The following is a 17,095-nucleotide window of genomic DNA, read 5'->3' on the forward strand; positions in this document are numbered from 1 at the left end:
TCACCCATTTCAACCAAGCTCTCCTAGCGAAACAATGCTGGCGAATCATCAATAATCCAGAATCCCTTCTATTCCAAGTTCTTAAAGGCAGATATTTCCATAATAAATCCATATGGGAAGCAAGCCGTACTGCTTCAGCATCTTGGGGTTGGCAAAGTCTGAGTTATGGGCTTCTTCTCCTGCACAAGGGCTGCAGATGGCAAATCCATTCAGGTCAGAACATAAGGACCCTTTTGGACCCTTGGCTTCCCACTTCACACCCGTTCACCCCTCGTCTCAAGGAGGGCATTTCCCCAGATCAAGTGCCTGTTCATGTTCAGGAACTCATCAGCAGCCAAACTAGAAGCTGGCACGAAAACCTACTCAATTCCTTATTCATCCCAACTGATGCTCAAGCGATCAAATCAATTCCCATCTCTATCTTCTCGAGGCCTGACAGACTGATTTGGCATCACACTGTCTCAGGAGAGTACACTGCTAAGTCTGGGTATTTCTTAGCCCATGTCCAAGAGGCTGATAGTCATACTCAGCACCGTGCCATCCTCTCCCGGGTGCAATGGAAATCTCTATGGGAGTTGAAAATCCCAAATAAGATCAAGATTTTCATCTGGAGAGCTGTTCTAGAGGGCCTGCCAACAGCTGTGAACCTAAACAAAAGAATTCAAGGGGACATAGTCTGTGCTCATTGTGGTAAACAAGAAACCAGTGTCCACCTCCTTTTCCTCTGTGACTTTGCGAGGAAAGTCTGGCTTATTTCGCCTCTGTCTCTTCGGCCTAACATGGACGAAGACACCCCGTTTCATCAAGTATGGACCACTCTCTCAAATGATCTTGCTTCAATGGATAGTTCAGGGGATGCTAGATCACTCTTCTGCCATACTCTTTGGGCAATCTGGAAAGCCAGAAATGCATATATCTTCAATGATTCGATCTGGTCTATAGAAGAAACAGTAAACTTCAGTATCAAGAGTAGAGAGGATTTTGTGGTGGCTCAAGACAGTATTTCAACAACCATTCAGCCTGCCTCATCCTCCTTTCAAGATTCAGAATTCAGTCAAATCGATCAAGATCCTTATCCGGAGAGTGTAATCACAGTGAAATATGATGCAGGTACAAACAAGAGCAGACAATTTGGCTCTGTGGCAGGAATCGCGTTCAACTCTCAAGGTGCCATTCTGGCAAGATTTTCTGCTATATTCAGATCTATTTGGGATCCAGGGATTCTTGAATTCCTAGCCCTCCGAGAGGTGATGAGCTGGTCAGTAAGGATGCAGTGGAAGAAAGTTCTTTTTCTCGGTGATGCCAAGCTAGTATCCCAAGCTGTTAACTCGGGCTTATGCCCTTTAGCAGTTAACTGGGGTACTTGTCAAGACATTTGGCAATTAAAACCGTGTTTCGACTTTTGTAAGTTCAGTTATATTAACAGATCTGAGAATAAGGAAGCCCATAATTTGGCCCAATTGGCCAAGGCCAGGTTCTTGTACTTAGTTGGGGCTCCTTAGGTCCACGATTTGTATTTGTAATAGTGTTTCTGCTCTATCTATATATATCTACTCTATCTGAGTAAAAAAAAAAAAAAAAAAGATAATCAACAATTGTTGTCAAATCAAAAAAAGAAAAAACAATTGATGTCGACATGAGATGTTAACTAAGCTTACAATAAATTGATTTTAAAACATGTTGATGCACTCTTAAATCACTTAAAATTTTAAATTAAAGTAGTGGTGTCTCTGTCGGTCACTAATCGATCTAACAAAAATATTTTTAGGTACGTAATTAAACACTTAAATGAAAGATGATTTGGTTATGGTGGGTTGTTGACGTGTTGTTTTTTCTTTATAAATTCGATGCTTCTTCTTTCAAGCATTATATTTAAACAACCAACTCCATCTCTGCTTCAGGTTTCTTTTGATTTAACTTTAGGTAATGCACAGAAAGTACAACATATTGCATCATTTGGTTATAGTATTAATTTTGCTTATTAGTGGTCAAAAGTAACCAGCCAATTTTTCTTGTATAAAATCAAAAATTAAATAAAAATGTATTAGCAAGTATGATGATTATTGATTATTATGACACAAGCCTATGTTATTCTTTTTAGTTTATAAAACTATTTTAATGAAAAGTATCAATTTCTACCTAATTATTAAAGGAATAACTAAGAAAAATTTGTATTTAGATTTTATTGGAGAAAAATGCTTGAAGATAGACTTGACGGGCACACAAAATTATATCTATTGGCTCCATTATAAGAAAAAAATATATTCTCAAAATACTAATGCCAACCGGTGAGTTCGTAAGGCGTTTTTTAGAGGTCATGAGTTTAAATTATACTCATATATATAGCTGTTTGAAAATTAGAGTTAGAATTTATCTTACGTAAAACAATTACACGATTCGAACAGGATCAATCTGAATGTAAAAAAATTTAAATGAATTGTTTTATAATTTGAAACCGTTCAGAACATTCTATATATAACATGTACCAAAAAAAGGAAAAAGAAGTACATTGATGAGCTATTATGGTCCTTCGCATTTCTTGTATGACATGAATGTATATTTGCATTCTTTTCTTTCACAAAATGCATTTTTTTGTGTCCAATGAACAACCAAAGCACAGCATTTTCAGTTGGAATTATTGAAAAATTAAAATTATACTATGTAATAATAAATTGATATATATGGATGATTATAATGGATTCCACATATAGTTCACATTACTAAATAATTAAAATCAATTTATGTTATATATTATAATCAAAAGTATCAATTATTTTTAACTCTACTTTAATTATAAATCAGTTCTCTAATTTTATCAGTTAGTCTGATCAAACTGTATAAATTCAAAGGGTTGATCTATAGTAAGTTTAATTTTAGGATTAATTGATCAATAGTTATGTTGAAAAGGCAAATAGTTTGTAGGTTGGATGATTTTTCTGAACAATACAAATGGAAATGGCTGATTGTTTTTCGGAAATTGGATGCCTTCCTCTCATTCCTGATAAAGGAGCTGTCGTTTTCCTTGTTTGAAACTTCATTGACATGCCGTTTTCCCAATTCAATTTTATTACCATTACTTCTGTTGTCTGATTGTCTCTTTCACTTGCATTACTTCAATTTCTTCCCTCACAAACTACCTGTCGTCACCGACAATAACAGAAATGTCCCGATTGAAGAGAAATTCTTAGATAAACCAAGTCTACCGAATTTCCATAGACTAGCCAATCACATTATAACACCTTATTTTAAGTACACTGCATTATTTAAGCTGTCGTCTCAGAGAAAAACATGATTAGAAAGTGTTTTAGATTGGCCTAATTTCATTAAAACAAACAAAAGCTATTACATTTCTGGAAATAGTTTTCATTTGCATCTACAAAATTAGTTCCATAATTTACAACTGCAATACTAACATTTCACTTACCTACGCTAATCTTAAACACTGCAGAACAAAATGTAATAGCAAGAAAGCTTAATGCTATTTCAGACATATCTAACTAACATAATTACATGTCTCAAAACACAGCTTTAGCGATTCTGGATCGAGATTTCTGACCTTCTAATCTTGCTTCAAGTAGCTTTTCCTTTAAAGTTTCAGATTTATCAAATTCCGGAGATGCCAACTTCGACATCCACTTCTGCACGGGACTTGCAAGAACTGGCTCAACGCAAGTATCTTCCTTGATTTCACTTTCAGGATGAATTCTGTCACCTTCGGATGACGTTGACTGATTTCTATTTAAGCTAAATCGTGCTTGCAATGCCGCTATGTTATTTTTTCTTAACCCGCCCTTTCGCTTCATAGGTTTTGAATTCATTTTCTCCTCAAGATAGCATTCTGATGGCATAATACCTGCTCGTGTAGAATTGCATGTACTCTGTCTTTTACCTGCACTCTTCATTTGTTCAAAACGCGAACCACTATCCCCTCCATCTCGAGGTGCACTTAAGGTCTCGTTTAAAAGAAACGATTCTCTCCTTGACCGATTGTTTATCGCCTCATTGCCAAACCTATCATCTTTCTCTAATCCATTGTGGTGTCTAGCTTCAAGAAAGGTTTCTATATCCAGACTTAACTTGTCTACAATTGTATTATTTTCAGTGGAATCGTTGTTAGCATCTGCTAGTCTCATTTGCATCCTCTCATCGAGCCATGCTTCTGAAATATGGAGAACCAAGCTATCAGGTTTTCCGCAACCAATATGATGCATCTCAGGTTTGTGCATTAGGGATCGCACTTCTTGTTCGTAATCCCTTATTCCCTCGGCAAACTCATCGCACAAATTTTCTAGCAAAATCCTTGCTTTCCTCTCTCTTTCTAGTTCTTTCAAGGCATTGGAGAAACCATTTTTAACTTCAGAAAGCTCTCGAGCTAGCTTGCGGTCCTGGCTTTCTACGTACTTCCTTAACTTCCTCTCAGAATCTAGCTCTTTTTGTGCTGACTGAATGACATCTTTGATTCGATCTTGCATTTTATTTTTCCTTACGACTTTATCTTCCGCAACTTCCTTCATTATGTCATTCATTTCCTGCCTGTTGCTTTCTCTCTCTTTCAGCAATTCCTTTATCTGCAATTGAGAATGTTGTAGTTCCAGTTTTAATGATTTTGACGATGACATATTGCACGATTGTTTTTCTTCTAGACTCCAAATTCGATTCAGTATCTTGAGTAATTCCTCTGATGTCTTGAGGCTATAACTCGAACCCACCATCTTGCCCTTTAAGTCCAAAGACCTATTAGGAGCTGTTCGAGGGTTATAAGGAACAACCTGCGAAGAAGAACGGCTTCTCAGTAACAGGGGAAAACAGCCGTGTAACTGAAATATTGTACGCGAAACATACGGGAAACAGAAATGCGAAACTACTTCATTACCTCCATAGAGCTATCACAGCTGGCAGAAGATAGAGGCTTTAGGGCATGACCCTTTCTATCAACGGATGACCGATGTTGATTCGTTTGTTGTGCAACACGTCTTTTAGATGGAATTTCCCTTGCTTGCTGGAATTATCAGAATAAAATTCTTACCATATGATAAAAACTATCAAAAGTTAAATATGTTATTTAATGTTTCACAATCTATTGTAACAGAGTTTTGCAAACAGAAAACCTACATGACAACTATGATTTAAGCAATTGCAACGAATTTAGGTAATTAGTGAAAGATTGAAGTCTACCAAACAGCAATATACATAATGAGAAAGCAATAATTAGAGTATTATCCCTAATTGACATAAAAACAGAGAGTAATGTCTCTAATTGACCCTACGCACAAGCATTTTGGAGACATTTTTATATAAAAACACTCAACTATGTAAGCAGTCAAATCACTAGGCTACTATTTAAAGAAAACAACCAAAATATCATCACTGAAGTAAAATCAAACAAAATGTGCATAAAAAAACCTTAAAATGCCAAAAGAGAAAGCAAAATTAGCAGACCTGATGAGGTGGGGAATTAGGAGGGTCAACCAGATGGGTAGGCTCAATGTTCTTCTTTTTGGGACCGAGATTATGGGGGGTTTTAGAAAGTGGAAATTGAAGGTGGGGCTGAATCTCCCAAAGATTGGCGCAAAGTTTTCTAGCGGAGACATTAGAGTTGGTATTCAGAAATTCTTGAATAGGGTTGTTGTTGTTTGCCTCCAGTGAAGAGAGCTCGAGCCGCCAAGTAGGCGACGGTGTAGATGGGCCGCCTGTTTTGCCTACCAGTATCAGCCCTCCGTTAAATTTTAAGTTTGTCTTACTCTTCTTCTTCGGCTCCGTTTCTTCATTCTTTTTGCCGTTTCTTTGTCTCTCCGCCATAACTTTCACCAGACCTTACTCTGTTCTTCCCATTTGTCTTCAAATTTGAAACTCCGGCTTCTTCTTCTTCTTTCAGCTTTCAATTTCTTTTCACTTATTTTGTCTGCGACTGTTAGTTTCCTCTTTCTCACTCTGTTTCTTGGCCGACTGAAACTTTTACATACGTGGCTTTCCTTCTATTTCTAATTTGTTACTATTTCTTTTTTATAATTTTTTAATAAACATTTTCTTTTTTCAATTTTTTGATACATGTTACTCCTTTATTTTAATTTGTCCGACCAACGGGGTGCTATTGAAAGCCAAAAATACGAAATAGGGTGCTATTGAAGAAATTACAAGGTGAGGGTGCAATTGAAAAAAAATTGAAAGGTCGGTAGTTTTTCAGACCTTAAGCCAATTTTAAAAAATATCAATCATTATTCTATCTGTTTATTTTATTTGTCTATCTAATTGAAATTATACCTACCAAAAAAATATTATTATTCGCTTTAAATTATAAATATATATACTTATATAACCCTTTAAATAATAAATATTTAAATGAAATTACAGTCATCTACTTAAGAAGGAGTGTGTTATCTAAAATAATTAAATGATTTTGAAATTTTAAAAAATCAAATAATTATAATTATATATATGGCAAAACTCAGTAAATAGCTTCTAAAATATATTATGACAATAACCTTTTAATATATATTATATAATTTGAATATAAAAATAAAAAGTTGAAAATAATAGACGGATTTCCCAAATATATGGCCATTACAAATATGCTTAACTATGATTAATTTACAGATGAAATGATTGCTAATATATTTTCTTTTTTTTTTGTCTGAATTGCTAATATATATTCATTCGTAATGAGCTTCTAAAATTAATAGTGCTAAACCATAGTAATACCAGGTATAATAATTAAGTTATACAATGATGAGCAAGTATCTATCTGGGGCCAAGATTAGATATTAACAATAAGTTATTGACCATGCGGTATTTTTGTGTTGATCACTGACCCAAACAGACATGTAGCCCTATAATAATCAAACTCAAATCCGAAACTCACTTCAATTTTTTCCAGTAAAGCCTGTCAGAAACAACCAGATTTTCTCGTGCTGTTGTTTCTTTTAAAACCATAATTTTATGCCATTATTTTATACTAATACTGGTCATCTTGTACAAATAGCAAGCAACTCGAATTAATTAGTCACTAATGCCTTTAATTTGAATCAATTATCACATCTTAAAAATGTGTATTATGTCTTGACAGTGAAAAAAGGACCGCAAGACTCCAAAAATGGACCACTTAATATATGTTTCGTGTGGTCCAAAAGGCCTGCAAATACAAATATAAACTCATAAATACTCACAATATCCCAAATATATTTGATCCAAAACAAAAAGAGTTTTTGAAAAGTTATACTATATTGCATGAGTATGAGTAAACTATATTATAATTATTTTCCATACAGGATATGGTAGTTTGTAGAAAGAAACTGCAAATATGAAATAATCAAGACATACTTTTTTTTTATTGTTTCCATTTCATGAAACATGCATAATAATACAATATTACAAAGAATTCATTCAACAAAGACGTGCCTGTCATTTTCATGATTCACATCCCATGTTTGAATGGTTACAAATTTTATATTACTAATCGGCGAAATAAAAACAATGATTTCCAAGTTCTCGATCATAAACATTTGCGGCCTTGATCTGAATTCCTGATGCAAAGAATCAATCAATAAATAAATATTTAAGGTGTCGAGAAATGCATAGATATTTCGTGCAATGTGAATTACCAATTGGCAGTTGCGAAATCCACAGAATCTTCTATGAGAAATATTTGTTCAAGGAAATCTTGGAAGCGACTGGAATAATCGGGCGGCTTTATAGCAGAGATTGATTTCGAATCAAATTGGATTGATTTGTAAAGATGCTCAATACGCTTGTACACATTGAACTTGTTATAGAAGTCCACAACTTGAAAATATAACATTACGCTGAAGCTTTCCGGTGACTCTCCTCCTGTCGTATTTGTTCGTACTGCGCGTGCAGCCATTCCTCTACAGCTTCTCCTCATTTCAGGGCTGCAATTGTAATAAGCATGTCGTAAGTTACCGTTCAAATTGTGATATTTCAAGTTAAAAGATCCGGTTTACCTATTAGGCTCCGTGCAGGCATCAGCGAAACTCAATTGCGAATCCTCAAATTCATCTGAAGAGCAGCTAGAGATAGTGTCGCTATCAGATGAAGGTGCGGGAGAAGAAGATGCAGAGATCGAGTTCTTGCTGTATATACTTGGGCTATCCACTGAACCTTCAGAAGTATCAAGAAAACATAAGAAAATAAAGAATTAAGCCTGCAGTGTTTAAATTAGAGTTAAACTTTAACATGTTCTGTAGTTACAACCTAAACTTTAAATCTTATCAATATCAAACATAAAAAATTATCAAGAAAAATATATAGTCTCAGCATTCACATTGATAGTTCGTGTTTGACAGTGTCGAATTTTGCAGTTCGTATTGTAATTACAAAACACGACAAAGTTCTTGAGTATAAGGTCTTACCAGTATATGAAGTTTGCATAGCTAAACCGATTAAAAGACTGTATTCAATTATACCAGCCGCCTCTAGAAATTCACAATCAATCTTGATTTGCCTGTTGGAGAAACGATACGAAAATTTAAGATCAGTAAGAATGTTAATTAATTAGTAGGAAAAACAATCTTGATTTCGCCTGTTACGAAATTAACTTACGCTAAGAGTCTTTCTCTAACCAATGGATTCAGGTAAAAGCAAAAATCAAAATCTGAATCCTTATGAATGATGTACTCATCAACTCTATATTTCTGAACCTTTCGTCCTTTCGACGAGCCTTTGAGACTATAAACTCCGAAAATGTTCCTATCCAGTGGAATAGGATTTGCAAAAATAGTGAAGTAAACCTGTTGATACAGAAACAATGATTAACTCCGCCATTAAAACGATATAGAAATGAAAACAACATCAGAATCTAGTTTACCTTAAGACCTCCGAGTTGTCTAACAGAATGAAGTCCGTACAATCTGAGCAATAGTGAAGAATTATTCCTCTTCACATGTCCACAGTAATTCTGAAGAGTTTCCAGGATTACCTATGCAATGAATCAGGGCTTGTCAGAATGGCTTAAAAATCTAAATTAAAATTACAGAAAACCCTAATTTTGAAGTGGTCTCCGTTTCACCTTCATTTCAGATTTTCTCAGGATTTTGATCACGAACCGTCCGTCGGTGGATAGAACAATCAGACGACCTGGTTTTCCTGGCGAAGAAACCTCCTTCAGGATGTCCTTCGAACACAGCAACATAGCGTATTCACCGGAATTAATCATCCTCTCGTGCTCTTGAATGTTTCTGTTATACAATCAAAATTACAATTATTACATTAAGAATGCAAAAAACAAAACAATGTCCGATTGATATTCAGAAAATTTATAAAATTGGAAATAGAAAAAAAACCTGAAAATATCAGGACAATAATCCTTCCATTCTAGCTCGGTAATTCTGCCATGATAATTAGATTCGTCGAGATGGTATTGCACCCTTTTGCATCGGACATCTTTTGTTGCATCCGACGAATTTTTATGATCTTTTGTCTCCGCCATTAAATTTTTTTATTTTCAAAAACAAGCGAAAATTTCTGATTGTAGAGGATGTTAAAAAAAACCCCAATTAAGAAAATTGGGGTTTTTTTTATCCTAAATCAGAGAAGCCAAGGGTAGATTTTGTTCTTCAAGAATTGAGTAACATTAAGATATGTTGTGAAAATATTAAAATGTGCGACGAGTTTATATACGTTTGGTGCAGCGGTTTTTTGTTTTTATGATTCTTGAAAAGTTAGGTTATTACCAGTGACACTGTTATTTCAGTTATGTTTTTCGGGTCGTGAATCGAAAAAAAAGGGGGAATTTGGCGCCTGACTTAGTCATGAGTCAATTAATAATTCGTTTATCTTAGCTTGGTTTAACCAATTTAATTCAACAATAAACTAAAAGGACTTGTTCAAAACAGACGAGTTTTTCATTAATTTGTTTAATTTTTTGGTCCGAAATGCAAATTTTCAGCTTAACAATATTATTGTTAATTTGCTGGTCAAGGTCGTCAAGACATAAAAAGTCTTATTCCTTCCGAATTGTATGTTCTTTTGATAAACAAATTGCAGAATTTTGATTCAAAATCAGGCAACAATTACATGTTCAACTATAAACAAGGATGGGTTTGGTGGTCGCATTATTATTTTTTAATATCTTAACAAAAAAAATTCAAATGTTAACATTTCGCGAGTTACTTAGTATCGATTCGAAAAGGAAATTGAGATTAATTTAAAAAGTTTAAATCGAACTCGAGTTTGAGCTATTCGAATTTTACTTTGAGCTAAACTCGAATATAAATTAGAGAGGCCTGCGAGTGTAAACGAGTCTCCTACACGCATAAAATAATTATTTTATATTTTTACTATATTGATTTTTACATGTTCAAATTTAAAGATAAATCACCTTAATTAGTTAAATTCTATACTAAAAATGATACTGCAAATATAATAACTTTTTAATAATTTTTTTTATAATTTAAGGATGGTGCCCGATACCAAATTTAAATTTTTGATTCCTTTCGAATTTATATTACACACTCGAATTCAAGCTCGATCTTTGATATATTTTGGACAGGACTCGTTTACAATCCTGTCATTCTTAAGAGCACATCTCTGCATAATTTACAAATAAATAAAAGCCCATAAACTCTCCTAGACCTTTAAGTCATTTCCAATGGGGGACGACAAATTTCATTTTAATGTTAGCTACAAACTGTAGCTAACATTAAAATGAAATTTGTCAACTTGCCTTTAAATTTAATATTTATATTTTAAATCTGAGTTTCAGTGAAAATTCATGTGGGCACGTACCCAACTTTTTTTCATCCACATCAATATTTAATTAGAGTAATTGTTTAAGTCTGGCACCACATGTAAAAAACACAAATTTAATACAAATACATCATGCACTATAGCAACTTCATTTAATTTTTGTTTATTTTAAGATTGATTTAAATTTTTCAGTAATTTATCTTTTAATCCATAATAAATATTCTTTCTTTTTTCATATTTAATTTTAACTAATAACTGATTACTATTTAAAAAAAATTATTATACAAAACTAAATATATATTAATAAAAGTTTTTTGATTGTATTTTACTTTCTAAGAATGTAGAAATTTATAATTAATTACATTTTCTTCTAAGAATATATATGACACTGTAAATTTAATTGAAGAATTGTATTGGTGTAATTATAAAATTGAGAAATAATGTTATATTCATAAAATAAATAAAAAGATTATAAACAGAATATTTTCCTTGATTTCATAAATTATAATATTATATTTAGAACAAATTTGATAAATTTATAATGTTTTGGTAACAATTAATTGCAAAATGGTGTTTACATATATGGGCCTATATATCAGAGGGCCCAAGAGAAATATGATCGAGCCAGAAAGCCCAGATGGAGCCAGTATTTATGGTAAGTATCTCAATTGTATATAGAATGAAAATTATTGGACTTTGCTTTCGAGTTGTACTTTTAAGTGCATGGAACAGTCATATTTTACTCCTATTGAACAAAAAGTTAAAATGTAAAAGTTGTGGTACATAGCATTGCTTTTCAGTTTTCATAGTATTACACAGATTCTTCGCATCACATATGAAAGCAACTTTGCTAGTTGCTTCAGGCTACTTCACCCAACAAAACAAAAAAATTATAGCTCTTTTCGCGGTGCAAAGATAATTATCGAGTAATTATTCGCAAGAAATATGCCACATTATTTTACGATACACTTCTTAACGTTTATATATTTTACTTAATCTATTTAAAACAATCAACATGTCTAAAAGCAATTTACATATTTATAAGAGGGCAATCAAAAAAAAAACATATTTATAAGAGAAGTTTTTATATATACAGGTTCATAAACTTTTTGATGTACCCGACCAATTAAATGTTGGAAAATGAAAAACAAAGGAAAAAATGTAAGAATTTGACATGGCATATTAGTTGCATTGGATAATTTCTCATATCATCAACTCATAAGAGAAAAAAAACACCAAAATATGACAAAAATTAAGTGGTATGAGAACCCATTTCAGACTGTGAAGCTGCAAAAGGCAGTTTAACAGAGGACAGATCATCACAATTTTTTTGTCATCATGAAAAATTTGTAGTGGATGCAAAAAATAATATTCTCATCTTCATGAATGAGCAGCTCTATCTGCTGTTACATTTTCTATGAACTTTTCCAGAACAAATTTCGTAATGATTAAAAATCAGAGCTAAAACAAACAAAATTTAAAATATAGGCATCTCACAGAAAGTTGCCAACACAGCCACTTTCATATAAATTAGTAACATTTATGGCTCAATCTCAAGCCTGGGTTCGAAGCAAAAACCAGTAAAGAGCTGAAGTGGGAACCTCTTTGTCACCGGGCATTTCTGTGACCACTTCCATTGTTTCAGATTCATGTCAAAAACAAGAAGAGCTGGAGCTCCATAACTCTGGATGTATATAAGCTCATCCGTGCCGCTGCTACCGAATACGTCGTCCAACTCCCCAAATCCTTGGAAATACTTGTGCGGCATACGGCCCATCTCTTGCCATTCTCTACCGTTCAGGATCCATATACCGATACCCTTAATTATGTCAGGACGATCAGGTTTACCAATTCCGCCCACCATTACCAGCTTATCCTTCAAATTCATCAAACGGCCACAAGTAAGCGGACACGGTACTGGGATGAAACTCATTATTAACAGACCGTGAGAAGATCGACTGGAGAGATTGTACGTGATTAAACCGTGACGATTCTCTGGCATACCGCCTCCGGTTGAGTAGATTAAAACATACAAAACCCCACCGCAGATCACACTCTCGTGGCCGCTTCTCCACCCTGTCATAACCTCACTCCAGGAAGTCAGCCACATCCGCGTATCAGAATCGTAAGTATAAATAGTGAGATCCCACTGAAAAAAGTTTCCCGGGACTTCTTTAGACTTCACAATCGATATTGTATACCCGTGTGCAATTCTGTCAACTGAAATTGCAAGTGCACTGTAATCAGCAATTTTTAAACCCAACGGCTCCTCGAGCTTCTTGCAGAATTTGGTGATAGGGTTGCAGACATATAACTTGCTTCTCCTGTCGTTGTCCATGAAGCAAACCAAACCACAAGATGAAGCAATAGACAAATTGGATGTTTCGATCCAGGGGAGATCGATGCCATACCATTTCCGAAGAATTGGATCATAGGCATAGCCAACAGGTTCATCCGAGCTTGTAAACATAAAGTACCACGGCTTTTGTGACAGAACACGCGAGAAGTTCCATAAAAACCTCCTCGAACTAACGATCTCACGCCATCTTTTACACACAGAACCTGCTCTGAAGATGCTAGCGATGGGAAGATACGCCAGAATCCGTTCCAACAAATCATCAGGTAAAATTAAGTCCAGAGAAATTGCATTATTTTCTTTATTGCATTCATCACTAAGCTCTGAGAACGAATCAAAATCCTCAACATCTCTCGCCACATCATCATAGCAATCATTGATCCACGACGTCTCTCCCTCCATGATGAACAGGCAACGAACTGCAAAACGGAACAAAATCAAAACAATTTACACAAAACTCCTCATCATGAACAAAAGAAGTTCAAGCAAAATTCAAAATTTATGACTACTAAAGAGTTAAACAGTGTTGTATTGGCAACAAGGATTAAAGGACAGGAGAGGCAAAAGGAATCTTGCATTACTACACAGCCGTCAGATCACTTCCAAGGGAGAAACAGAGCCGTGCAACAATGACATTGCATTAATAACCGAACCTAAAAAGCAAACAAAGCTAAGTATAGGAACCGTAGTCATAATCAGACCATCTTCCATATCTCTGATTAAGGTCTCATTTTCTTTAAAATTCCAGATTGTAGATACCCAAAGTAAATGAATATATCAGAATCTGACACCACCCTAACTAGCTATTACCATTGCTCTTTATTATCCATAACAAAATCAAATCTCATCTCATAAATGCTAAAAACCACTAAACAAACAAAATAAAAGATTTCAAGAACGGATTAATATTAAACACGAAAGAACAACTCTTTATCATATCTCTAGCACAGTGAATAAGAAACTAAAACAACTTTTAATGCATACCCAGAAGCAAAAACTACTCAATAATCAATACAAGAAACCAAAAAATTAAACAGGGGCAAAAAAAACCTGAAATTCAAAACTTATCATTTCCCATATCACACATTAATCACTAAGTTATAACTACAGACAAGAATTATAAAGCAAAAACGATAGTATTTTGAACAACAATTCTTACAAGAACAAGTTTTTTAACTGATCCAACACAATTAATCTTAATTTAAACATCAGACCCTAAATAATAGAAAAATGTTAGGTAGAGGTAAAAGAAATCAGGGCAAGCTTAGTTTTCAGTCAAAATCAAAGCCCCACTTTGTAAAAAAAACATTCCCATCAATAACTAAACCAAACATTACAAAAAACAGACAGATCACAGAAAAACACCCACTACAGAAATAACAGCTCAAAAAACATAAAGCAAATAAATTTAGATAAAAAATGAAAAACCCACCTGCTTTTTGAGCTGGGTTTTGTTCAGATTCAAAGAAAAAAACAAGAGAAATGCAAAAGGGGAGATAACGATGACATGAGTCGCTGGAGATTTGGGTGGTGAGCGATGCTAAAGCAGCCCATTTGAGAGAATTAAAGAGAGAGAAATGGGTTTGGTTTAGTTTGGGTTTGGGTTTGGTTCGAAGATATAGTAAAAACGACAGGCAGGGAATTATGAGAGAAGGCGGTTTTTCTATAAGGGAAGGAAAGTGTGTTGTTTTTCTTGCTTTTTAGTGGAACGCGTGTCGGCGCGTGTCTGCGTTAAAAACATGAAGATGGTGAAGATGAAGGGACATGAGGTGTTAATCAAGCAACAGCTATTGCCTTAATAAGCTCAATTTTAAAGAAAAAAACGTTAAAACGCATTTTGGGTGTTTTTTTAAAGAGTGTTTATTGTATGTTACCGTTCCGCCACGTTCTTTTTATAATAAACCGTAAACATTTGAAATATGAAATTTTTTAATTTATTTTTATAGGAAAAAATAAAAAAAATAATTAAAATATTTTCTATTGCAAATGTTCATTGGTTTGTTATGAATATGATATGGCACAACCCATATGGCATACACATTTTTTTTATCATTTAATTTTTCACAGAGCTAAAATACTAGTATTATTTTGTTGTATAGATAATATGGTGTAATAATTGTATTGTATAATTTTTTATATTTTAATTATTTATTGAAGAGAAATTTTTAATGAAAAAAAAAAGTAACAGTTTTCTTGATCATTCACAAAATTTCAATGTACTCAGTTTTTGTCGATGAAAAAAATCAAACCGACCGATGTTCAGCCTAATTTAAGCTATAGTTTATCGGTATATTTTGTGTATTTTGTCCATTATCAAAAGGGAGAAAAGAATAATGCTGTCTTACTCATTATACCCTCACATTTTCTTTTTCTTTTTAACTTTCAGAAATTGATAAATTAACTCAAATTTTTCGTGTAAAATAAAAACGTTATGTCAGCATTACTGTTCTTCTTCCATCTCTTTGATTGCAATTTGTTTGTGAATTGTGTTTCCCATTTCTTGGGTTTTGGTATATACTTTACCCAGTCATGAGCTGGTTAGTAGATACCAATTTTGCACATGGGGTTAACTTTTTTTTCCTCTTTTTGCCCACATTGGCTTTCTAACAGGAGTGTTTATCCCATGCAACCGTTGCGCCACGTCATTTTTACATCAAGCCAATGAGCATTTGCGATAGGGAATCTTTTAATTATTACTTATTTTTTTTATCATTCAATTTTCCACATGGCTAACGCACAATTGGTTTGTTGCACGAATGACATGGCGCAACGGTTGCGTGCAATAATTTTTCTTCTAACAGTAGCCAAAGAAAGTGAATCCTTTGGCCCTGATGCTTCCTTTTCACCCTTCTTCTTTGGATTGAGATTCCCGGAATCATGTTCACGATTTATACTATTTATTTAATATAGATTAATTTAATTAAAATTATACTTTTTTTATCTATACTGTTCATTTTACAATAAACAATATAAATTGTAAATATGACCCCTCAAGTTCAAATAAATTTAAAGAAATTCTAATCTTTCTTCTTTACATCTTTTGCCTAATGAATCAACTCTTTTCCCTATTTTAAGTCAAAAAAAAGTATCAAAAAGTATGAAATTAGCCCTCCTAATCTTTCTAATTACCTATTTTATACCAAGAATTAAGTTTTTTTTAGAGGATGAGTGAGATTTTCATTTTGGTATTTTTATGTTTTTGAGCTACTTTTATAAGTGTGAATTAAAGTTTAAATCAAGACTCGTTATTCATTGTAAAACACTAAATTAGTATTTAAAGCAATTCGATGAATATCATCATAATTTATGGGTCTAAGTATACTTGATCAATTGGTTAGGTATCTGTCTGATCTGTCTATATCTAGTTTACTTACATCGAATTAGACACTTAATATCTATTATGTCCGGTCTGAGACTAAATTCATATTAAGCTTGTTCGTTTATATACCAAAGTTTTATATAATAGCAACAAAACAATCTCCTTCGAATCCGTATAAATTCATTTTATAGATCAAATTTGGATGACAACCGTTAGGTCTGAATTAAACTCATGCCGAACTTGAACTTGTGTATACAATTTAGATCCGATTTGACTCGACCCGGACAGTCCAGCTCCGATCCATGATGAGGCTAGTCACAAGTATCTATTTCATTGGCATCACCATTGAGAAAAGGTCACATACTAAGCTGATGTGAATGAAAAACATTTTAATTGGTCTGGGCAGGCGATGCTAACACAATCAACATTTGGCTTTTACCCTTTAATTAGATTATAAAAGCAATACTCCACAAGATAAAACAAGAGAAAGAATTGGAAGAACATATACTATAGGATATGCTATTGAGTCCAAACATAAAAGGAATTCTTATAATTGTATTCTAAAGCATAATACAAACAAAAAAGAAGGATTACTAATTTTAATTAATTATTTCTAATTTCCTCATTCCTTTGCTCATATAATGCAAGCAAATGAGTCGACATAAGATTCAGAGCATGTGGGTATATGCATTGACTTTATAAATATTTTAGAACAGTTT

The 17,095-nt window shown here is 33.6% G+C and overlaps 3 protein-coding genes across 5 annotated transcripts; all 3 read right to left on the reverse strand.

The window, feature by feature from the left end:
• Window positions 1-3,289: 3,289 nt before the first annotated feature.
• LOC126653747 (uncharacterized protein At5g41620-like) lies at window positions 3,290-5,956 on the reverse strand. Its single transcript, XM_050347685.2, has 3 exons — window positions 5,440-5,956; window positions 4,874-4,999; window positions 3,290-4,769 (listed from the first exon to the last, which is right to left on the reverse strand). The coding sequence occupies exons 1-3, from the start codon at window positions 5,797-5,799 to the stop codon at window positions 3,516-3,518; spliced, it is 1,740 nt and encodes a 579-aa protein (XP_050203642.1). The 5' UTR covers window positions 5,800-5,956; the 3' UTR covers window positions 3,290-3,515.
• A 1,342-nt stretch (window positions 5,957-7,298) lies between these two features.
• LOC126688173 (putative phosphatidylinositol 4-phosphate 5-kinase 11) lies at window positions 7,299-9,669 on the reverse strand. 3 transcript variants are annotated; one of them, XM_050382779.2, is made up of 8 exons: window positions 9,297-9,669; window positions 9,023-9,191; window positions 8,822-8,932; window positions 8,557-8,744; window positions 8,367-8,458; window positions 7,959-8,109; window positions 7,599-7,886; window positions 7,299-7,520 (listed from the first exon to the last, which is right to left on the reverse strand). In XM_050382779.2, exons 1-8 carry the CDS (start codon window positions 9,440-9,442, stop codon window positions 7,490-7,492), a joined length of 1,176 nt encoding a protein of 391 aa, XP_050238736.1. In that variant the 5' UTR covers window positions 9,443-9,669; the 3' UTR covers window positions 7,299-7,489. The 3 variants fall into 3 exon arrangements, with proteins under 3 accessions (XP_050238736.1, XP_050238737.1, XP_050238735.1); XM_050382780.2 differs by having other exon boundaries at window positions 7,299-7,512; window positions 7,959-8,115; window positions 9,297-9,667; XM_050382778.2 differs by having other exon boundaries at window positions 7,959-8,115; window positions 9,297-9,666.
• A 2,332-nt stretch (window positions 9,670-12,001) lies between these two features.
• On the reverse strand, window positions 12,002-14,833 carry LOC126653498 (F-box/kelch-repeat protein At3g61590). Its single transcript, XM_050347402.2, has 2 exons — window positions 14,490-14,833; window positions 12,002-13,476 (listed from the first exon to the last, which is right to left on the reverse strand). Exon 2 carries the CDS (start codon window positions 13,457-13,459, stop codon window positions 12,242-12,244), a length of 1,218 nt encoding a protein of 405 aa, XP_050203359.1. The 5' UTR covers window positions 13,460-13,476; window positions 14,490-14,833; the 3' UTR covers window positions 12,002-12,241.
• Window positions 14,834-17,095: the final 2,262 nt, after the last annotated feature.

Source organism: Mercurialis annua, linkage group LG6 (genome assembly GCF_937616625.2).
Source record: "Mercurialis annua linkage group LG6, ddMerAnnu1.2, whole genome shotgun sequence".
NCBI lineage: Eukaryota > Viridiplantae > Streptophyta > Magnoliopsida > Malpighiales > Euphorbiaceae > Mercurialis > Mercurialis annua.